Source organism: Panthera tigris, chromosome D3, assembly GCF_018350195.1.
Source record: "Panthera tigris isolate Pti1 chromosome D3, P.tigris_Pti1_mat1.1, whole genome shotgun sequence".
NCBI lineage: Eukaryota > Metazoa > Chordata > Mammalia > Carnivora > Felidae > Panthera > Panthera tigris.
This window is the reverse complement of record NC_056671.1, coordinates 22,457,210-22,481,112: the sequence shown is the minus strand read 5'-3', so window position 1 is coordinate 22,481,112 and position 23,903 is coordinate 22,457,210. Positions and strand designations below refer to the sequence as shown.

The 23,903-nt window shown below is 48.8% G+C and overlaps 1 protein-coding gene across 5 annotated transcripts in view; it reads left to right on the top strand.

Moving 5' to 3' along the window:
* OSBP2 (oxysterol binding protein 2) overlaps positions 1-23,903 on the top strand; it is a 191,257-nt gene that overhangs the window by 104,265 nt on the left and 63,089 nt on the right. Inside the window, exon 2 of one of the 5 annotated variants that reach the window (XM_042961995.1) lies at positions 5,502-5,598. The exons of the other annotated variants lie outside the window; for them this stretch is intronic. Coding sequence (XP_042817929.1) covers positions 5,538-5,598 — 61 coding nt within the window. The 5' untranslated portion in view covers positions 5,502-5,537. The remainder of the gene's footprint in view (positions 1-5,501; positions 5,599-23,903) is intronic. 5 annotated transcript variants of the gene reach the window in all.

Here is a 23,903-nt window from a genome sequence, read left to right as displayed (position 1 = left end):
CTGTTGGGGGGCTCTACTGCCTCGACAAAGGACTTTTGGTGTGTTGGGGAGGTGAAGGGGTGGAAGGAAGGAGGGGTGGAGTTGGAGGGACTGTCCTCCAGGGCCCTGAAGAAGTCTAGATGCCAAGCCTTGTAAAGTGCTTATTGTAACCAGGTGGCTGTAAATGAAGCCTCTGAATCTCAACAGGCTCATGCTGGAGGGCTGGGGTCTTTGTTTTGCTTTGACTGTCTAGCCTAAGCTATGTGCATCAGAAATGACTCTGGTGGGCAACTTCCTTGGATCATCGGATGCCTGATGATGGTGCTGATGAAATGAAGGAGAGGTAGAGAAGATGTATGAGATGATGTGCTGGTTTTAGGGTCAGTGTGAGCTGCAATGGTGCTGCAGTGCTGATGGAAATGTATGCCAAGGACGTGGTAGCATTACTGGGTACCATTCGGTACCGGGTACCATTTATCTCTGGCCAGTGTTCTGAAGAGAGGAAAAGTCATACCGGAGAAAGTATAATAACTGCATGTCTATCATGTACTTGATTTACATTATTCTTCACCACTTTTTTCCCACCCAAAAGCATTTTTGTTTACAGTAGTTAAGTTTTTACCTACCATGTCAACACTTTGTATTTTGGCCAGATGAGTAAACCTCTTTAGAGAATAGTTGTCAGGAAGGATGACTGACTCATAACTGTACTTTGAGATCCTTGCTGACTTCGTTCATAAAAATATCAAGTCCAAAATGCATAATGGCAGGCTGGCCAAGCAGCAAGCCATTGCTTTTGCTTTGGGAAAACAATATATTTGAGCTTTGCATGTTGTTTATTTTGAAAATACATTTATAGGCCCAAAGTTTTCTGTAACTAGATCAAGTTGGGGTGTGTATGCATATATTTAGCATGCTCTCTGCCTGTAATGCCATCAGGCTACCTATTTTTATTCACAATCTGAGCAACTTAAAACCTCCTCAATAATTAAGGTGGGCTCAAGTTCTCCTCTGTAACTGAGGAAGATAACATTTGACGGTTGTCTAGATGCTACACAGTCCTAGATCCAGCTCACAGTCTCTGTTCAGAAGTCCTGCACTTGGTTTTATCACATGCAAGCCAGCATCTATGTAAAATTATAAAATGTGCATGGAAAACATGAACAGAACTTTTCTGACTGGATTTCTCAAGGCCAAGGCAGGAAATAAAGATATATACAGCAACAGAACATGATATAGTAATGAATATATGGCGATTGAACAAATTTCATTTTGGTGAATACAGTTCATCTTGTTGTTTGAGATGGTGGTCACAGCTGTGTTGTGTAAAGGAGGTGAAAAAAGGCCTCGCTTTGTAGATTGAGTGACCTCAAAATTCCCATTTTACCTCTTACTAACTACATCCTGTGGTTGAGCCTCTCTGAGCCTCGGTTTTATCATATGAAAAATAGAGAAAGTAACAGCTGCCTAGTATGTAAACAGCACAGGATTGTAGGGGCTCAATGTTATCCTTGAAATCTCTTGCCATGGCCTACCATCACCACTTATTAGAAGAATCTGAGCATATTGAGACAAAAATCCCCACACATTGATGTTTATACTGAAACTGTGAGGGCCATTAAAGGACTCAGTAGTTTGCTTTGAAGTAGCCTGGTCCTGCTGGAGGTAGTGTTCCCAAGGTGGGGACTGTACTTGGGTCTGCTGTCATCCAGGGACCTTGGCTGACCAGCAGTGGAGCTTGGGCAAAAGGAGACAAGGGGAGTGTTCCCTCCAGGAAGAAGGAAGCCTAAATGTCAAAGGCCATGAGGGGTCTCTGTTCAGAGAAACCCCTTCCAGGAAAGGACTTGTGGCAGGGGATGCTTTCTTGTGGGGAGAGGCTGCTGCTGTTCCTCCAATAATGCATGTCTTCTCGTCCTGCTTATGTCCCCCAGACCCTGTGGTACTAGCAGCAAACACTGGCCAGGCTTTTCTGTAGTAACTCAATCCTCATAACAACCCTGTGAAATAAAACTATTACCATCCCTATCATGTGAATGAGGAGACATTCTCAGATGTTAGATCATAGGTGCCCAAGGTCTGACCGTGGCACCCACCTCTCCAGCATGAGGAGAGGGCCTCACAGATGAGCTGGTGGCACAGAAAAGGGGAGCAACACACCCAGAGTCGCCTTGATCTCCAGGCTCACAGTACATCCTTCTCACACTGAGGTGATAGCACCCATCGCTGGGTGGCCAGAGGAAGAAGAAAAAGCAGGGGTTAGGATCAGCGGTACAGAATCACAACTTGGAGGAGTTAGTGTCTGAGTCCTTCCCTTTCAGGTTTGCCAGATCTTCTCATCCCCACCCGGGATGAGGCTTGTGATCAGGCAACAGGGGTGGTAGCCACAGCCGTAAGCAGAGCTGGAAGGTAGAAGAGCCCTTGGAAATCAATGAGGCTATCCTCCGGTGATATGAAGTGCCTGAGGCCCAGAGAGGGAATGAATCATCCATGAAGGTGGGGGGAGTGGAGAGAAGGGTCTTTATTCTATTCCCCAAGGCAAGAGCCTCTCCTAATGCTGTGCCTCAGCAATGCCTCTCTGGTAAGTCTGGGGTGTTGCTGGTAGCTCTCTCAGAAAGGGCCTCCGAAGTCCCAGGACCTCTACTGATCCCAGAGTTGCCCCCATGGTGGACAGCTCCCTCTGCCCCTGGATCCCCTGCCTGAGAACCAGCTCCATCTGGCCTCTGCTGGCACATGGTAGCCCTTTGCAGACTGCATTGATTTCCATTGCCCAAGGTGATGAGGTAATTTAAAGGTTATTCAGTTGAATTTCTAGTTCCCTTGGCTTGAGACCTTTCTTCCAAAATGCATGCTGCTAACAGCCAGGGTACCAGGCATTGATATAAAAAGACGTGTTTGTTTCCCATAAACTTGAGTTATTTACAAAGTGTGTGGACTCTTACAGCTGTTTTGCACACATGCCCTGCTTCAGTGATTACTTAATGAGTGTACCCATGAGCTTGCTTTTTAAATTGAATGGTATTTCATGAGGCTAAACTGATTGCCGCTTCTGCAGGCACAGTGCTCTCCCTGGGCTGCTGTTTTCAGTCACTGGCCACTGAACCCCTTCAAGCTTCAGCCTCTTCCTCTCCTTGCTGCCTGAGGTCATGCCCTGTCCATTCTCCCAACCAATTTTCTCTGGATTCTCTCCTTGCCCCGCTGCCACTGCCCTGGTTTAGTTCCTCATTATTGGTAACTCCCTGCATTGGGAGGGCTCCTTTTAGACTTGCCCCTCTATGCCTCAGGAAGATTAATCTTTCAGGAACACTTATTCTGCTCTTGTCACTGCTTTCCTGATGGCTGCCTACTGCTTCCACAGTACCAGGGCAGATGCTTCAGCCCAGCCTGAAAGCCTTTCTGCAGACTGGCCCAGCTCCCTGCACCACAAAGCACAGAGCCAAGGCCTCTCATGCAGCCCAGCTCTCCCTCCTCTCCCATGCAGTTTTCCTCCTTCCACCTGGACATGCTTCTTCCCTCCCATCTCCTCCAGGTCCAACTTCAAGATGCCTTCTTCATCTGACTGTTCCTCCCCTGTCTAGACCCAGAGCACACTGGCTCAGCCATCCATTAACAGTTCTTGGCAATAGTGATACCAAAGTAAGGGCTATGGATTATAGTGTGTCCCCCTCCCCAAAGATATATTGAAGACCTACCCCTTCAGTACCTGTGAATGTGACTGGAAATAGGGTCTTCACAGATGTAATCAAGTTAAGATGAGGTCACGAGCATGGTCCTGAATCCAATATGACTGATGTCCTTCTAAAAAGAGGGAAATTTGGACTCAGACACATACACAGAGGGGAAGGCCATGTGAAGATGGAAGCAGAGATTGGATTTATGCCTCCACAGGCCAAAGAACACCCCGGGCCACCAGAAACTAAAAGAGGCAAGGAGAGATCCTTCCCTACAACCTTCAGAGGGAGCATGACCCTACCAACACCTTGATGGTGGACTTCTAGCCTCCAGAATTGTGAGAGAATAAATTTCTGTTGTTTGAAGCCACCTAGTGTGTGGTGGCCCTAGGAAGCTAATACAGAGAGTATGCCCCCTTCCCGGACCTCAAGGCACTATTTATTTGCAGGGGGACAGACAAGATCCTTATGAGTCAGTGTGATGAGTACAGCTTGTGATGGGCAAAGGTGTGAGGAGAACCCTGAGGAAGGACCCTCTCCAGATAGCTTTCCATCCCTCTCTGGGGTGGCAGCTGTCAAGTAAGGCTCCTTAGGGAGGGGCCCACACTCAGTATCCAGAGATGACAGGAGCCAGCCAAGGGAGGGAAAGGCAGGGCATCTCAGCCAGGTGAGTAAAGGCAAGGGAGGGAGGAGCAGGGGTGAAGCTAAGGAGTAAGGAGTGCTGAGGCCCACAAGGCTTACCTCCTGTTTGGCTGTGGTTTGCCAAGGAGTTTGAACTTGAACTTGCTTCTGTGGGTATCGAGGACCCATGGAAGGGAAGTGACAGAGTGGATGGTGTATTTTCAGTAAATTGTCTCCATGGCAGCTTGAAAGATGGATCAGAAGGGGTAAATGTAGAATCTGAGACCTTGAAAGTGAGCTGGGGGTGGCTTACTCACCCGAGGGGAGAAGAGGGTATGAATTTGGAAGCTATTTTGAAGTTAACGTCCTCAGGACTTGGGATGCATTGCATGTAGGGGCCCAAGGTGAGGGAGAGAACATAGGAGCTGACCCTCAAGTCTCCAGCCTGGTACCTGGGGGCAGAAAGAATTCTCTGGAGAGGGAAAGGTTGTCCTGAGGGAGCAGAGGCAAGATACTGGGCTCAGTGGGGACAGGTTGAGTGTGGGTGTCATCCAGGTAGCCATGGATATCTGGGGCTTGAAGGGGAGGACCATAGTGATGGTACAGATGGGGAAACATGAACAGGGAGACAGGACAATGAGTCGTGGGCATGGACACCATCATTTGGGCCCCACCCAGCATGAAGTGGGAAGAACATGGGAGTGAGGACTGAATCTTGCCTGGGAGCAGGGAGAGAGGAGGGTGGAGGACAATGGGTGTGTGGCCACAGGAGCAGGAAGCAGGGTGTTTCAAAAAGGGGCCACTGGTGTGACTCATGCCTGCCACAGTAAGGGCACTAGAGAGGGCATCACATGGGGCTGCTGCATTCAGGGGTGACTCTTTTGAGCAGCAGCTTATCTGTCACTTCTTCCCTGTATCTGCAGTCTCTACTTGCCTACAACGTCCTCTCTCCTTTTCTGACATTTTTCCTAACACCTCTCTGGACTATGCAACCCAGAGCAGCCCTGGTGAAGTGAGCACAGGTGGATGCCTGGACATCAACATGGCGGCCCCTCCTGAGCCTCATCCCTGAGCCATAGCCACTACTCTCAAGGTCACTGGTGTCTGTAGGCAAGAGCACCTACCAACAGCCTGGTGGCTGAGGGTGGGGTGAGGCCTGCAACCTGGCCAAATGACAGGTGCCTGAGCCTTTTGCCTCCCACACTTGGTTGCATCTGTGTCCGTTCTTTGCAGGGCCCGTCACCATGGGCGGCTCTGTTCCTCCGCCTCATGGGGATTGTGCCACGGGTGCGTCAAATGATCCAGCCCCTCTCTGATTGCTGCCTTCCAGGTTGGTCTGTGTGCACTGATGTGGTGGCTTCTCTGATGTGATTTCTGGACCCTCCTGCTCCCAAAACTCACTCATTATGAACCTCCCTTCATGCCTGACCTTCCACCATTAGAGAGTCTTTTGTAGGGTCTCAGAATTCAACACAGGCAGGAGTTGATTCTTGCCAATTTTAATTTGTTGAGCGATAACATTCATTAGGAAATACAAAATTGTAAAATATTTAAATGACTCTAGAATAAATAACATACAACGTAGTCATCTTTCAGTACCTCCTTCCCAAGGAATATACACACGCATTGGTTACCAGTGATACTTTTCCAGATTTTTCCCATGCTTTTACAAAGCCATGTAAGCACACACACACCCACACACACATAGTTATATATATATATATGAGATCGTATTTTGCATATTGATAAGCAGCTTGCTTTTTCCCTTACTGATATATTTTGGAGATCCTTATGTGTCAGTACATATAGACCGATCTCATTTTTAAAATAACTGCATGGAATTCTAAAGTGTGTCATAATGTATTTAATCATCTCCCTCTTTAAAAAAAATTCTTTTTTAAACATTTATTATTGAGAGACAGAGAGCATGAGCATGGAAGGGAGAGACAGAGAGAGGAGGAGACACCGAATCTGAAGCAGGCTTCAGGCTCTGGGCTGTCAGCACAGAGCCCGATGTGGGGCTCGAACTCATAAACCGTGAGATCATGACCTGAGCCGAAGTCAGACGCTCAACTGACTGAGCCACCCAGGCGCCCCTAATTGTCTCTCTCTTGATGGGCAGTAGGTTCTTTACATTTTATTAGTTTCACTGTAATGCTGTAGTAGACCTTCTTGTGCATGCAAATTTGTGCATGTGTGTAAGTTTTTCCAAAGCATAGATTGCTAGCAGTAGGATTGCCAATTTATATCCAGTGGATACCCATGATGGATAACAACAGACACTATCAAATTGTCAGCCAAAAAGAGGGCATAAATTTATATGTCCCAACAGTGTGGGTTGTCATTGCATTTCTCTTATTACTGATAGAGATTGAATCTATTTTTATCTGTTTATTGACCAATCATGCACATTTTGTGACTTGTATATTTATATTTATTGCCATTTTGCTGTTTAGATATTTGTGGTTTTATGCTGATTTGTAGGAGCTCATTCTGAGTTATGGTTCTTTCTCCTTTGTCAATTATGTATTTTGCAAGTATTTTCTGTGTTGCTTATCTTTTAACTTGATTTATGGTGGCTTTGGTGCTATGGAATTTCTAAGCTTTCGTGTTGTAAGATCAATCAGTCAGAGCCTTATTTTTTAGTAGTGTGGAAAAGTGGAGCTTGGAGGTTTAAGATGTTGCATTAGTGACCCTTCTCTGGTCTGTTTTTGCTCTTTGGCTTTGAATAAAACCCCTTAACTTTATTAAACTTTCATTTTGCCAGCTATGTACAGTGTTGTCTCTCCTGCCCAACCTCATCCCAGTTGCCATGAGGATCACAGAAGCTGTCTTGCAGAACTCCATAGCCATTCTAAACTTCACAGTTAAACTAACTCACCGATAGACATTGAGGCCCAGTCTTTCAGCACAGGCCTTGTCTGAGGCAGTGGTTTTCGGGGTGCCAAGACCCTGCCTCAGACCTGGTTCACTTTTCCAAATGTCTTTTGAGTTCCTGCCCCGTGCTGGTGATGTCATCCTTGTGGCTCTGCAAAGGGAGGTGTATTCCTTTGTTCCGGTTGCCATGAAATACCACATACTGGCTGGCTTAAGCAACAAAAATGTATTTCCTTACAGCTCTGGAGGCTAGAAGTCCGAGATCAAGGTGTCAGCAGGTTTGGTTTCTTCTGAGGCCTCTCTCCTTGGTTTATATGTTGTTGCTTTCTAGTTGTCTCCTCACATGGTCATCCCTCGGTCTGCACATGTCTGTGTGTGTCCTGATCTCCTCTTCTTTTTTTTCTTTTTAATTTTCTTTCTTTCTTTTCTTTTTAAGTTTATTTATTTATTTTTGAGAGAGAGAGAGTAAGTGAGGGAGGGGCGGGGGGGTTGGAGAGAGAGAATCTCGAGGAGGCTCTGTGCTGTCAGTGCAGAGCCCAGCTCAGGGCTCAATCTCACAAACTGAAAGATCATGACTTGAGCCAAGAGCAAGAGTCAGATGCTTAGGGCACATGGGTGGCTCAGTCGGTTGAGCATCCATCTTTGGATCAGGTCATGATCTCGCGCTCCATGAGCTCGAGCCCACGTTGAGCTCGGTGCTGACAACTTAGAGCCTGGAGCCTGCTTCGGATTCTGTGTCTCCTTCTCTCTCTGCCCCTCCTCCGCTTCCTTGTGGAGCAAGCTCTCTCCCTCTGTCTCTCTCAAACATAAATAAACATCAAAAAAAAAAAAAAGAATCAGATGCTTAACCGACTGAGCCCCCCAGGTGCCCTTTGATCTCTTTGCATAAAAACACCAGTCATATGGAATAGGGGCCCACCTATATGACCTCATTTTACCTTAGTCACCTCTCTAAAGGCTCTTTCTCCAAATACAGTCACATTCTGAGGCACTGTGGGTTTGAACTTCCACATATGAATTTGGGTTGGGTGGACACAATTCAGCCGATAATAGGGAGCGAGCACTGTATCTGGATGAGAATCAGGAAAGTGAGGCTCAGAGAGGCTCCTGCACTTGGTTCATGTCACCTGGTGAGCAGGTTGCAGCTCTGTGCTCAGACCCATGCATCTGAACCCTAAGTGCAGGCCTCCCCAGGGCAGCCTGAGTGATGCTGGGACTGCTTTGGTTCCACTGCCATGACTTCCTGTTCATTGGTCCCACCCATCCTGTTTCCCTGCCATCCTATTGCCTCATACTCCATGCTCCCTAAGCAGGGTAGGGCACCTATTCCCGGCTGGCTGACTCTTCTGTACCTCCTTTGGCCCCTTGGAAAAGGGTTTCAAATAATTCATTTGACTGAATGTAGCTTGCTCAATTGTTGTTGTTGTTGTGGACAAAGATTCCACAGTAAGATAAAGAATATTTGGAATATGAGTAACTCCCCAGTAATCTCACGCCCTCACAAAACTGTTTTTGACTTTTGCACATTACCTTCTCTTCCCCACTCTGCACATACCCTTGTATTTCACATCATTGGCATCGTATTGAATATGGCCTTTATGCTCTGCCTTTTTCACCCCACATTATAACTAACAGTCTATCTTTATAATGATCATTTTAATGGCTGTGTAATATTCCACTGAGTTGATGTACTCTAATGTTTTGAATTACCGTCTGATTTTTGTGCATTTGAGTTTCCCCATTTATGCTATTATAGATAATGATGCAATGAATGTCTTTGTACTGAATGCTCTTTGCTTCTCTTGAATTATTTCCTGAGGGAAAATTCCCAGGAGTCGGATTACTGAGTTGAGAAAGGCAACATCATCACAGCACCTTGATGAGCTGTAATATCTCTTTCTGGAATGAGCATACTGTTGTTCCATGCCACCAGCAATGAATGAGCATGCCAGCTTCACTGCCATCTCATTTGCATTTGGTGTTAATAATTCAATACATTTTGGGCCATTTTAATATACTTAAAAAGCTACCTACCTCCGAGCTGCTTTAATTTGTACTTTTTTTTTTCCATGAAGGAGGAACATTCTGCAATAGACTTGTATTTTCAATCATTTTTGTTGTTGCTTTTTTTTAAAATAAGTTTTTTGAAAAAGAAATAATTGAAGACTAGACAAATGGATACTAATCACCTGGGAATCCCAGCCCTTTGGATGTCTTGAGGGATTTGTTGGTCAAAGTGTTATTTAGACCTCAACAAGCAAAAGGCCTTTTGGTCAATAAGTGGTATAAGCAATCGAATGGGCCAGCTGGGGGCCAGCCACTTCTGTGAACAAAAAGGGCTGAAAAGAGGCCAAGCATCCTCAGAACTGCCTGGTGGGACCTGACCCTCGTTCTCCACGGGGTCCTCTAGGCGACCTGGTCTTCAGGCAGGCCACTTCTTCCAAACACATGTGCAGGGATACAGTAGCCCCTGGCTCACTCCAGAGCAAAGCCCACCAGACTCAGCTCCCAGAGAAGTGGTCTCTGGGGCTGTTACTAGCAGCAGAAGGGACATGCAGGCAGAGTCAGGCCTAAGGCACTGTCCCTAGTGAACTCTATCTTGTGTTTGCCGTTTTTTAAGCTAGTTTGACCAAGTGCACTCTCCCCTATTCCATCTTTCTGATCTAAAATAATCAACAACAAATTGAAGTTTTCCCCCCTCGGAAGTTTATTTTAATTGCCTAGCAACACATTATCATAAATTGCTCTGAAATTAATTATTTGGCTTTGGTGCAGAATCATTTATTAATGAGGATAGCAGTCAGCATCTATGAGCAGCTATTCTTAGAACACTGCTGTTTTAAAGGACTTTATTCTTAAGATACCTCCACAAGGAACATGTATGCTAGGCAGGCCCTTGGAGAGGTTGATTCTCCAGACAACACAGAGGTCAATGCCTCTCTCCTGAGGGCCTGAGCCCTTCATTAGTGATGAGTTTGAGGCCCAGAGGGGGAACCAAAGGTCCCAAAGTCCCACAGCAGTGGAGGGCTGTGACCAACTCAGGTCAGGAAGCCGCCATTGGATCCTGCCCTTGGGGACCTCCTCAGCCTGTGCTCACCTTTGCATGGTCTAGTCAAGGTCCAGTCAAGGGCAGAGGTGCAGAGGGGAAGGGGCTGCCTGATGGTGTGCACCAGAAATGCCATCTATGAGGGGCCACCTGCTGGGAGGGGAAGGACGGTGACAGAAAGCTTGGGAAGGCAAGAAGGTAGTGTGTGAGTGTGTAGGCTGGGCCAAATAGGGCTCCTGATAAAGTTGCTTTCATTGATTGATTTATCAATGAATTGATTTATTTGTTTATTCCTGTGTTCATTCATTCAGTGTGTGCCTACCATGTGCTGGGCCATGCTAGAGGCTGGGAGCAGTAAGAAAAGACCACAGTCTCTGCCCTTAAGGAGTTTGCAGTCTGGTGTGGGAGATACACAAGTAAGTAGGAACCCCCACAGTAGGACGAGTTAGGTCCTGGGAAAGAAAGAACCTTGGGGCATTCTGGGAGCCCAGGCTGGGGGAGATTCGCCTATGATCCTACTATATTAACATTCCATGTATGGATAGTTTTCACACAATTATAAATATATTGCATGATTTGCCTTTTTCCTCTTAGCATTTTCTTTTTAAGCACAGTTTCTTATTTCTGCAGAGTCATCACATACATAAGTCTAAATGGCTCCGTGATATTCCGCGAAGTTGATGAAATAAACATTTGCCTGCTGTTATATTGTTAGGTTGCTTCTAGGTTTTTGCAACAAATGGCATTGGATGCAGAACTTTGTGCTCCTTTCCCACTGTTCACTTGTGATGAATCCCAGGGGATTCATTATTCTGGGCTGGAGGGTGTGGATGTGCGTCCGTGGTTTTTACAGTGTGCTACCACATGTTCCCCCACCCCTCTTGAGGCCTGGAACCAGTTTCTCTGTTACCCCCAGTACTGGGATGGACAACAAGTATACCTATCTTCCCCACATATGCATGTGCACACAAACACACACAGATATGTATGTGTGAATTTTGGCTGAGTGGGTGTGTCTGCCATATTACTGAGCAAAGGAGGAAACATATTGGAAACAGAGCCTGTGTAACAATGTCCTGGTAGCAAGTAGAAGTGAGGAGGTCAGCCTGTAAGGGGGCTGTTGCAGCAGCAGCAGCCCAGAGGAGCTGTGACAAAGGAGTGGTCACCATAGACATGAGGGGAAGCCAAAAACTCTGACGTGACCAAATCAACTGGTCTTGATGTAGGGTCAATTACAGCCTAGAGACAGGGTTGAAGTTGCCTCCAGGATTGTCAGTGCAGGGTATTTGGGGTGAGTGGATCTCAGGAAGGTTACAGAGTTAGTGCACTTGATTTTAGGACATCATGTTTAAGATGTTGGTGGCTGTCCACCTGGAGCTGTTCAGGAGCTGCCCTCTATGCACGCATGAAGATGAGGGGCAGGAGCAGACTGGGGTTCAGCCTGACCCACACATGGACAGGAGGGAAACTTTGACAGGCCTCAGGGCCTGAATTACCCATCCATCATCTCCTGCTCTGTCTCTTGGATTTCTCGCTGCTGGGTCAACTAAGACATTTCAGCTAGTGTATCTTCTCCTTTAAGGACAAATAGATGCTGTTCTGGCTGCCTGCGAAGCTAGGTTGCAGATTTTTAAAATATTTCACATGAGCAGAATCTGATAATTGTTTGACATCACTTATAGCAGAAGACAATTATGTAGCAAGGAGAAGATATGTGTTTGCCTTAGTAGGACTGCATGATTTTCTTTCATATTTCTCTTTACTGTTTTAGTTTCCTCCCTGGGTGTGTTTTGTTCCCTGTCTTCTCCATTATACAGCTCTAAGTAAGGGGAAGTGGACAAAGGAAACAGGGTCGGTGACCCCAGCATCCACTCACTGTGAGGATAGGCACCAGGTACTCAGCCCCTGTGCCTTCCCCTTCCTCAGCTCTGAGATGGAGGGCACAGCTCTGAGTTTGAAAGATTCTTCCAGCTTCCAGAGTCCATGAAACTCAGAGTATCTGGTTAAATATCCTGGGTTGGATTGTTCTTCTACATGCAAATCTTTTAAAAATAGCTGGTGTGTTCATGAAAGGTTCCCAAAGCACTCAGAGCACTGTTCCAGTCTCACCCCACTTTTCCTTGTGAGGCATCTGGGAGCCTGGGAAGCAATATTCTGCTTAACGGACCCCACAGAATGTGGTTCAGAGTGTGCCTCCCAGGTCAGCCAGAACAGGTTGGGTCCAAGCCTGGTGACCCCAGGCAAGTCACTTTACCTCAGAGTCTTAGTTTCCTCATCTGTAAAAGAAGATGTTGGTGGACTGTACCAAAGGCTATTACCATGAGGCACTGCAGGAAATGTAGGTAAAGCTTGAAGCCCAGCATGTGGCATTCAGTCAGCACTCCTCCACTGGCGGCCATTTGCATTATTCTCATGCTCTTCATTTCGTAGCCAAAAATTCAAGGCCCAGAGTGGCTAAATGCCTTATATCCCCTGGGCCAGCGAATCTAACACAATTGCTCTAGATTGATCCTCTAGGTGGAAGAAATACTCAGTTGCTTCAAAGGCGCAGAAGGGAATTATTGACCCGGCACCGCTTACCCTGAGTTTATTATAACAGGAGCTTCAATGAATATTTGAAAACCTTTAAATTGATGAAACTTGACTCAGTTGCATTAGATTACATTTGGTAAATTCCCTTGACTGAACTCCTGTGAAGAGGTGGTGTTGAGGAGGGCTTTGTCAGGGGTGGAACAAGGGCTGAAACCCAGTCCTAGGGCCCAGAATCTGTAGGCCAGTGGGGGAAACAAGATCCAAACAGGGCAGAGTAAGGTGGGAGCCAGGGCCAATAAGTACGGCCAGCCTGGGCTTAGACTGCCTTCCAGTGAGTGTTCAAGCCAAGGTGTCAGTGTAGCTAAAGCTGAGAGAGGGAGGGAGACAGGATAGGTATGTTTGTGGGGATGTAGAGTGGAAGGGTGACAAGAGTCTGAGATACATTGGAACAGATTCTTTTGGCTGTTGTATTCAGTGTAGGCTGTGAGGGACCAAAGTGGAAGCAGGAGACCTGCTGGGAGGCTCTGGAAGAATCCGCAGGGAAGATGATGGTGTGTCTGGCCTGGATGGCAGTAGTGGGGGTGGTGAGAAGGGATGAGATCCTGGCTGTATTCTAAGACTATGGCTTGTCAGGATGTGCTGACCAACTGGAGGTGGGTCTAAGAGACATAGGAGTCAAGGGTGACTTCCAGGTTTCTGTCCTGAGCAACTGGAAGAATGGCAGTGTCCTAGGTGAGGTGGGGAGGACTGCGGGAAGGATGAGGTCACAGGTTGGGGGTGCCATTGGGAGCTCAGACTTGGACAGTTAGGTTTGGGTTGTCCATCAGACATCCCACGGAGAACTCGTGTCGGCAGCTGGACAGGCGAATTGTGTTCAGAGAGGTCTGAGGAGAGAAGAGAGACTCTTGTTCCTAGGTGCCTGCAGCCCTGCGGTAGCAGTGCCAAGGTAGCCGGCTCCCTGGGCCCCGCCTGTTGCCTTCCTCTAGGACGGTGGACAGGTGTCTGCAGGTGGTCAGAAACAGGTGCACCAGGCTCACCGGGCGCCACAGGGGAATCAGAGGGTGACCAGGTCTCAGAAGTGACCCCGATTTCTTGGAATCACCGTCAGGCCCTGGGCCATCCTCATTTCCCATGTGCCCTTAGCTCTCAAGGGCACCTTTCCCTTTGAAATAAAGCAACGCCAATCCTGCTGCTACAGGAGGCGGCACCTTCGGCCGGATTTTCTCATTAAAATGTGACGTTTAATTGAGGAGCCCGCCGGACACCTGAGTCCGACCTGGATGCCCTCGGGGTCGCACGGGGTACCTGGCGGCGGGCGGGCCGGGCCCCCGCTCCAGGGAGAAGAGACCGGGAGGCCGCAGCTCAAGCTCCGCTCGACTCCTGTGGCGCCGACGGGGTTAACGGGCTCGTGCACCGGGCGGCGGGCGGGCAGCAGTGGTGCATTGTGGTAACGCGGCGCCGGGACCGAGAGCACTCGCCACCTCCGCCGGGAGGCCCGCCAAGCTGTGCGCGCGTCTGTGGGGGGCCTCGGGCCGGCGCCATGTAGCGCCCGGCTACTCGGAGGCTGCCCCGCCACGGGGATGAAGGGACGCGGCTGCTGGGAGTCGGCCTCCGTGCGCTCCTTCTGCAGCTCCGGCTGCCTGAATAAATTTAAGAAGGGTTAGTGCTGCCCGGCTTCCGCCTAAAGGCTCGGATCCCTGCGCACGCCCGCCCGCCTGGCGCCGGGCGGGCTACATGATCAGTCCACTCGAGTCTCTGATGTCACTCCCTCGCTGCGTGGGGAGCACGGAGAGCCTCGGGAAACCCCTGTCCCGGTACCTAGCCAGCGTGCGCTCCGGACTCGCTTCAAGCGCGGGGCATTTTGGAGAGAGGGTTGTGGCTCTAGACACGTCCGACTGATTAACAGCTGCAAAAGAAACAAAGTATAATACAGAGCTTTCTGGAAATAAGGAAGAGGCGGTCCCTGTGTAACCCCCCCCCCCCCCCCCACTTAGTTCCCCAGAGTAGGCTTGGGGCCCGCGTGCCCCTGGAGCGCTGGTAGAATTGCTGCTTTGCCCCCAAGGGCCTCATCCTGGGGTCCTGGGGCTAACCGTGGTGTCAGCTGTGCTCAGTGCATGATCCAACCAACTTCTCTTTGCCCTTTGAGCAAGCTGTGACAGATCAGGAGAGTCCGTGTAAGTGGCCACCTGGGTTTAAGCTAGGACCAGCTTTGAGGATGCCGCCCGCAGGCAATGTGGTCTTGTGGTCTTGAACGACAGCCCAGGGGTGTCTTGAACGACAGCCCAGGGGTGTGCAGGCGTGCTAGCCAGGGAGCCCTTTGTCAGTGTTGCGGTGTGTGGGGGGGGGACATTAGCTGTTGTTAAGGTTAAAGCCTTGCAAACTGGTGAAGCTCCTGCTTGCGGTTCCTGATGCTTGAAACTTGCATTTTTGGAGATTTTGCACGAGTGAAACTTGCTGTATTTACCGTATTGTTTGTTATAATTTCAAACTCTAAGAAAAAATAGGGTTCTTTGACTCTCTAGATCTAGAAGACACAGAGGCAGTTAAATTCACTTAACATGAATTTATTAGAAAGAGCTCCTTTTAGAAATTAACTCCCTCTGATCTGTAATGAGCCTTGTAATTTTGCTGACTGGTCACACTAATAGCTTTATAAAGCCCTGGTTTAGGGCAGACATCCTTGAAGTTGTAGACTCCAAGCCTCAGCCCTGGAGTCAGGTTTAATCATGCAGAGTCTCCTGAAAACACCATCTGAAGTCATGGAGTGTTTGTAATTACAAACATTTGAAATTTATTTTACTGGGAGCTGATGCTGTGGCTCCATCTTGAGAATCCTTTACAGAAACTTCCAAGTGAATTTTGTCTAAAGTATGTCTTCTGGTTTTAGATTGGTTTTGATTTCCAACTTTTATTTTGGATATAGTGTCATTTCTAATGCAGTTATGTTCTTAATGAAAAGTTTAAATGATGTTCCTGTTATCATTTTGGATGAATTTATTCTGAAGGTGAATTTTGGAGTTAATTTTTTAAAAAAGAAGAGAATATACAGTTAGGTATTAAGCTGTTTTTCTTCTATTGTCCTGCTGATGATTTTCTTGGTCACCATTCTCTTGAACATTTGGCTGCTGACAGGGAGCATTGGGCCTCATATCCACTTGCTTTCTGCTTGGTTGTGAGGATGCTCATCTTTGTCTGAAAGCTAAAAAGCAGCTGTACCTCAGGACTGATGACAGTAACTTCTTTTGTTTTGTACACACACACACACACACACACACACACACACACACACACGGCATGAGTGGGGGAGGGGCAGAGGGAGAGAGAGAGAATTCCAAGCAGGCTCCGCACTGTCAGCGCAGAGCCTGATGCGGGGCTTGAACTCAAAAACTGTGAGATCATGACCTGAACTGAAATCAGGAGTTGGATACTTAACCAACTGGGCCACCCACACGCCCCAAGAGTAACCTCTTTGACTGCTAGACCCCTCCAGGCCAGACCTTCCTTCTTACCTCTCTTGTGTCCCACTCTCCACAGTAGGTCTGAGGATGAGGAGCTGTGGAAGTTGTAGTTGGGTGGGCATGGTGCTTAGAACAGGACCTGGAAGGGAGCTTGCTCGGCTGTGGGAGGAGCCCCAGGAGCCAGCACAGTGGGTCAAGAGCAGCCAGGATTCAGCCTCAATGTCAGATGCCTGGGGGCAGACTGCAGAGTGTGTCCCTCTGGTGCCCTGTGAGTAAACATTCTGTAAGACCAAACAGAACATTTCTGTGGGCAGGATAATGCTTGCAAACCTGGCCAGCTAGAAAGAGCGGAATGAGAAGCGTAGAGATGGACCCTGCGGGGGACCTGGTTAGCGGTCAGCTCTGGGAGGTGGGAGCCTCTTGGCCCCTCAAGTGTGGGTGTAACAGGCACAGGTGGGGCCCTCATCCCCAGCTTGCAAATGAGGTGAGACTGGCCTTCTCCTTTCAGAGACATTGAAGGGTATTGCAATGAGAGGCCATTCCAGACACATCTACCCTCAGAGAAGGGTCCCGGTGAAATTGTACAGGTTGAAGAGAGAGCTGGGCTAGCAGCCTGCCCTAGGCACTAGGGGCTGAGATCCAGGTAGTGATCATTTAGGTGGCAGGGTGGCATCTGGGCCTGTAGAGGTTCATCACATGGGCTATTACTCTGCGTGGGGTGGGTTCCCACCATGGATCCAGGGTGTCAGGGGGCCTGAGTACTTCTCCTGACTCTGCTGCTGGGCTGTGTGACCATGGGCAAGTCCCTGTCCCTCTGTGGAGGGGGGATGCTCCTGCCTCTGTAAATGACAGAGAGGAGTGGGTTGAGAAGGCCTAGTGTCTGTCCTGCCCTCAGACCTGGGCTTGTGAAAAGGAGCCCTGGGGGGGTCTGTTGATGGGAGGCTGATCCTCAGTGGGCAATGGGCTAGTCAAACCACACCTCCAGTGCTTGCCTGACCTTCAGCTAGCTTCTTGACCTTTCTGATCTGCAATTTTCTTGTCTAAAAGATGGCATTAAACCTACTTACCTGGCAAGATTGCTGGGAAGTTAAAATAAGATAATATATATCCACACCTACTAATTAGTCAATCAATCAATCTGTGTGTCCCTGTGTTTCAAACAGAGCCAGGAACCACAGATGGGGAGATGCCCATTCAGGGTCTCTCGTAAGCTCTGAATTCAGCCATTGGCCGTTCACTTATTTGTTTGTGTGTGCACATGTGGACAGTTGTATATAGAACTTCTGCATCTTTTTGGAATGTAAAGTTCTCTTTAAAAAAAAAAAAACAAAACCTTATTTATTTTGAGAGAGAGAGAGAAGGGGAGGAGCAGAGAGAGAGAATCCTAAGCAAACTCCCCACCAGCAGTGAACTCTGAGAACAGTGAGATCATGACCTGAGCTGAAACCAAGAGTTGGATGCTTAACTGAAGTTCTGAAAGAGCAGAAAATAGGGACCCCTTGCCCTGGCCATGAATACTCACCAGAGGTCAGAGCCAGGTGACCTTGGCCTGTCTGCAGCTCTGCTGAGGTTGCCACTTTCCCATTTGTGGCCTCAAAGAGCCCCTGTGTACCCATGAGCCAGCCTCCATCTTCTGAGCCCAGCTCTGATTGGGAGCACTTGCACAGTGGAGAGAGGCTGAACTGAGCTTGGCGAAGACTGGGTGATGTGTCATGGAAACAGGAGGGGATCAGGGCAATGGTAGCAACATGAGCCATCATCAAGGGCAAGTTTATGGGGTCAGGCAAGTCAGGTATCTTTGCACAGGCTCCCAACAGAGTCAGTGGCAAGCATGCTCCAGCTTCTAGAGTGTAGGTATGATATAGTGCCAGGTACTTGACTGTTCTGAGGGCCTGTTGTTTTGATGAAGGTTGTTTGTTTGTTTTTGCATCTTTGAGGCCTAGAACAGGTACCATTCTCAGAGAATGCTTCCCATGGAACATCAGCTGAGAATTGCTGTTGGGTATGGTGTCCTTCAAAAAGTCATAGGTGGGGTTCTTTTGTGTTCATTTTGGGGCTTGCCAACTGATCTTGTGTTTCCCTGCATTGTGCTCCCAGGTGTCTGCTGAGGTCCTTGGGAAGAAGGACTGAGGCACAAAGTGAAAGACTAGCTCTCTGTGCTAATCATTTTCTGTGTGTGTACTGAATGGCCCCCTAGTGCAGTGCCTGGAGATTAGCAACTCTGACCTCACTGGGCCTGGCCTCACAGCCCACCCAGTCCAGCCTCACTCTGCTCTGCCCACTCAGCCGAATGCCTTTGCTCATCCCTCACATGTTAATCAGATTCTTCCTTGGAGGCCCTGTGCCCATCCTAGTTCTTCCTGAAGCTTCCCCAAACCCCTCAAAGGTTACCTCTCCCCTCAGGCCTCTCCTGGGCCTGCCTCCTGTAGCGGACCCAGGTTGTTTGACTACAAGCCATGTCCCCCTCAGAGGCTGTAAGCTCCCAAAGGTGGAGCCTGGGTTCCACCTGTGTCTGTGATGTGCCCCCTACTCCTGGTACTTGGCCCTTTGCAAATTGCTATTCCATAACCAACCCACCAGCATGGAAGTGAATGGAGGGAAGGGCCATCTGAGGCTGAGTGGTCAGGAGCATTCTTGGCTGGTGTCTTCCCCTTGAAGCCGGGGTTCTCAGCCTCCTGTTTTCCCTCTGGGAAACAGGTTTCTCCTGGTTCACTGGAACTCTCCTGACTCAAGATTGAAGGAATAGAGGCTCCTGGGTGTCTCATTGGTTAGGCATCCAACTCAATTTCAGCTCAGGTCATGATCCCAGCGTTGTGGTTTGAGCCTCATATCAGGCTCTGTGTTGAACATGGAACCTGCTTAAGATTCTCTCTCTCTCTCTTTTCTCTCTCTCCCTCTGCCCCTGTCCCCTGCTCACACACACACACACACACACACACACACACACACACACAAACACTCTCTAAAAGAAAATACAAATAAGTTTAAATACTGGAGCAAGGGGTGGAATCTGTCCTGCTTTGCCTCTTCTCATCCTACCATGGTAAGTGGCTCCCCTGGAACAACCAGGGAAGCTCAGAGGTGTGAGGAAGGGGGGCTCTTAGGTAAATGTAGGAGATCATAAGGAACTTCCTGGAGGAGGTGGTGCCCAGATGGGTGTTGGAGGATGAGGATGTGGGCAAGTAGGGGGTGGGGATAGGCAGGTGCTCAGTTAGGCTTGAGCGAGCTGTCAGGGCCCTTGACAGGCAAGAGGCAGAGCAGAGCCTCACTGGTGGGTTGGATCCAAAAGGACAGGTAGGCAGGAAAGGATGTGAGCTCTGCTGGCTCTGCAGGTGGTGTATGGCTTATACAAAGGAGGCTTTAGAGTAGCATTGACCCCATTTATGTCCGCCCTGGGAAGGACATCTGACCTCACGAGTGGTCACCATTACTTGGTGTGATGCATGGAAGGAGGACATTCTCTCACAAGCATGTTGCCTGGTGGGAGCCTCTGTCTGCATACCTGTAGGAGGGAGGTGGGGATCAATATGTATGAGAGGCCCCTCCCCCCACCTTCCCGGCACATGGTAGCTGCTCATCCTTATTACTATTACTTTGTGGAGCTTGAAATGAAAGGGAATGTGAAGCCCTTGGCACACATAAGGGGGCTTAATCAGTAGTGGCAAATATGATGATTATTGTATCATTGTACTGTATCGTTCTGTGGATGGGGAAACTGAAGCTAAAAGACTTTCCCAAGATCACAGGCTTAAGTGGGACCCAGAGCCTGCATGCTCTGCCAGCATTTATCGTGTGTCAGTAGAATGGGTGGTCAAGGGGCAGGGGAAGGCCAGCAAGGGAATGGTATAGACCAAGAATCTGCTGGACTCTGAACAAGCCTGGCCTAGCTAGAGGCCACATTGGTGAGGCCTGGGCCTCAATTTCTGGGGCAGAACATGGGAAGTGCTAAGTGTGGTGATTTGGGGGGGGGGGGGGATTCCTTATTGAAAACGCTAAATGCCAGGGGGAAGTTTTAAATGTTTCAATGCTTTTGGGTCAGAGTGAAGAGCATTAAATGGTAAGAGAAGACAGTAGAATTTTTCTTTTTCTATTTTAGCAGGAAATCTGGTTAGTCATTCACTCTATGCTAAGAACTGGTGGACTGTAGCTGTATGGAACACACAGCATCCACAGCCAGGTGACAGGAATCTAGCCCAAAGGGGCTGGGCATGCTGGAGCCCTGCCCACATCCTTCCGAGCCACCACATGGGTTCCTCTCCTGCCACCCCTTTTCCCCTGGGAAGGAATGGATGATGAGCATGGCCCTGGCTGGCCAAATTCAGAACCCAGGAGTTCATGCCCTGTGGAGAAGATTTGAGCCTATTCACACAGCATGAAGCTCTCAGGAGTCCATGAGCTCTGCCAGGGGGCAATGATGAGAAAGGTAGGTAGGCAGGGAGCCCAGCATGGAGGGCCCACTGTGGGCAGGCAGCTAAGTAGGTGGGTGGGTTGGATGGGCTGCATGCAGGGGCGTCGCAGGTAGAGAGAACGACATGTTGGGGATACTGAGGAGGGCTGCACGTGGGAGAGCATGTGGGTATCACCATGTGTAAGGGGGAGGCCTTCGGGTAGGGAGAACAGAGAGCTAATGGAAGGGGGGGAGAGTGGAGAAAGGTGGGCAGAGTGGGCTTCCCCCAGTGCTCTGGACTGGCTGTGCAGAAGCCCCTGTCTGCAAATAGGCTTCCTGTGTAAACTCTGAGCCCCTAGGTGGCAAGTGGACCACTGTGCTGGATTTGAGGGCTGAGAGGGAAAAGAGGGTCATGAACAGAAGTGGCCTCTACTTGGAGGACAGTAGAGAATAGAAGCTGCTTGTGCATTCATGGCTGTGCCCTTGAGCAACAGCATGCCAGTGAGGAGGGTACTGGCAGCATGGAGGTGACAAGACTGTAATGGGCCCTGGGCTGCCCCAGCCAGGGTTCTGTTGCCATTGGTGGCTACAAGGAGCCTGGAGAGTGTGATGTGTTCTCTGGGGAGCTGGTTCACTGATTGTTCACAGGTTGGTGTGCAGGGCTGCAGTGAGCCCACTTGGTGCCCATCTTTAGAAAAGGGCACCCCTCCTTCAAGATCTTTTACTTCCACTTAACCTGAAACTGTTGTAGTATACTAATTTTGTTAGAGCAGTGCTCTTTTTTTCTTCATTTGCTGTTGTAATAAAAACAAATCTACAGTGTCTGTTGTGAAAGGTGCCCCCTATGGTTGTGCAGTGGGCAACCAGCTCAACCATAAGCAACAGCCCTGTTAATATCAACACTTCCTAAGAGCAATGTTTGGCCCCAAGGATTACACAACGACCTCTGTTGTCTCTAGGCAAAGAGAGAGAGGGCTGTCCAGGTGCCATGCCAAGAGAGATGACTGCAGGGAGCCTGGCATAGGCCAAAGTGGGAGAAGGACTCAGAGATGCCATGTGAAGCTATGTGCAGAGGCCTCAGGGAAGCCGGCAAAATAGAGAGAGAGGCCTCCAAGCCATGGGAGAAAGAGGCAGCCTGAGTCAGTCTTCATGGGGACTGAGAGGTTTGCAGTAGGTACTTATTCCTCTGACCTCATGAGTGAGTGTCCTACAGCGTGCAGCACTGCCCTCTGCAGAAACAAGTCGTTCCCTGGCTGCCTGGTTTTCCTGTAAAGTGCCAGTCAGCACAGACCAGCAGCAGCATCTGATCAAATAGATGAACAATATGAATAAAGATGAGGTTATGGGCTTCAGGCTGCCAGAGATAAATTTCCTTTTATGTCCTGTTTTCCTCTGACGTGTGTGTTGAATAATGACACCTGACGTACATCTTCAGAAATAGTAGCTACTCAGGCTGGATGGTGTGGTGAGGTCAAAGGAGGCCACGGACTCAAGGAAGGGGGATCCCCACGTGGGCAGCGCTCTGCGTCCTGGCCTGGTGGTCCCAGTGTCCTTGTGGCTATCGGTGGGAGCTGGTTCATGGACAGATGTTTTCCCTGAGAGGCTAGAACTGACAGCCAGCAAAGCCCCCTGGGTCCCACCCTCTGCCTGCATCAGAAGCAGCGCAGTTTGTTTGGAGGGGCCCCTAGAGCATGACTCTTGGCTCATTAACCATTTAGAAGCTGCTTTTCTGTGTGATGAAATCCCCCCCCCCATGCCCACTCTTCACCTCCCCCAACAGACACACACACAGACTTTATTCTTAGCCAAACTGGGGTTCATCTGGGCCAATCTTCTGCATCCTGCACATTCATTATTTTTAAGGGTTGTTTACCATTAAAGCAACAATTCCAGATGTTCAAGATCCTGGTGTTTCCATAACTCACATCGCTATTTTTAGGTCTCTATTTTTAGTCAGTGTTTTTCCTTTATGCAAACATCCTTTTTACATCATTGAGATACCAAAAAAAAAAAAAAATACCATTTTCTCATGGCTTGTACATCATAAGCACTTTCCCACGTTATCACAGGCTTAAGAAGTATCTGTTGAATGGCTGTGGAACATCTTTTCCTTCTGTTAGACATTTCATTTCTTCCCAGATTGTCACCAGAGCCAAACTGCTGCCTGAGCATCTTTGGCACATAAGATTTTTCTTTGGTGTCTCTTTCCGGACAAATTCCCAAGAGTACTGTTGCTGAGTCAAAGAGAGTGATTGCTTCCCTCTGGCAACTCCATGGCCCTGGGCCCAAAGTGTTCTGGTCCATCATGCTCTCGGGGCTGGGTGTGGACATCTTGTCCTCTCCCCCTGCCCTGCACTAGCCTTCCATCATTCTGAGAGAGTATTTTTTAGCCAGGCATAAGATTGTGCCTTATTAGTGTTTTAACTTGCATTTAACTAACTAGAAAGGATGAATTTCCTCCTACCCACGAATTTCATTATTATTTGTGGTTACCCTTCCGTGGCTCATCAGCTACATCTTTTCCTGCCCTGTGTGGAAACCCAAAGGGTAGCATTATGAGTGTTGTTGGTTTACATTGGACATGGCTTGAACCCAAGCCAGACAGAACTGCCTGGGACCCTGGCACTGCTCCACTTTGCTTGGTGGGTGAGGTTCTGAGAAATGGTCCTTGGAACTGTCATCCCCTAGCAGGATCCTCTGCCTAACTTGTGAGGCCCCTTGTTTGAAAATTATTAAGAGTTTCAAGAGGGAGGGGCACCTGGGTGGCACAGTCAGTTAAGCGTCCGACTTGGGCTCAGGTCATGATCTCCTGGTTTGTGGGTTCCAGCCCTGCGTAGGGCTCTGTGCTGACAGCTCAGAGCCTGGAGCCTGCTTCGGATTCTGTGTCTCTCTCTGCCCCTCCCCTACTCATGCTCTGTCTCTCTCTCTCTTTCAAAAATAAATAAACATTAAAAAAAAAAAAAAGAGTTTCAAGAGGGAGGCAGCTGAACATTAAACCAAGCATGAGGACCTTCTGACTTTGGGCCCTGTGTGACTGTGCAGGTCACATGCCTGTGGTGGCCCCCATTCGTCCACTCCTTGGAGTCATCTAATTGGCAGTGGAGAGAGTTTGGAAGTGGTTTGCCTGACTGTGCCGAATCCACCCTTCAGCTTTCCTAAGGCCTAGTTGAGATGCAGAGATTCCAGATCCAGATATGAATGGCCTTCTGACATGAGGCCCTGCTCCTGCTGCTCTTGACTGACATTGGCTGTTTACCCTCCCAGGTCTCCCCCGCCCTGGACTTTTTCTCAGCGGCCATTTCCGTGCCCACTTACACCTCACCCTGACCCCTAGT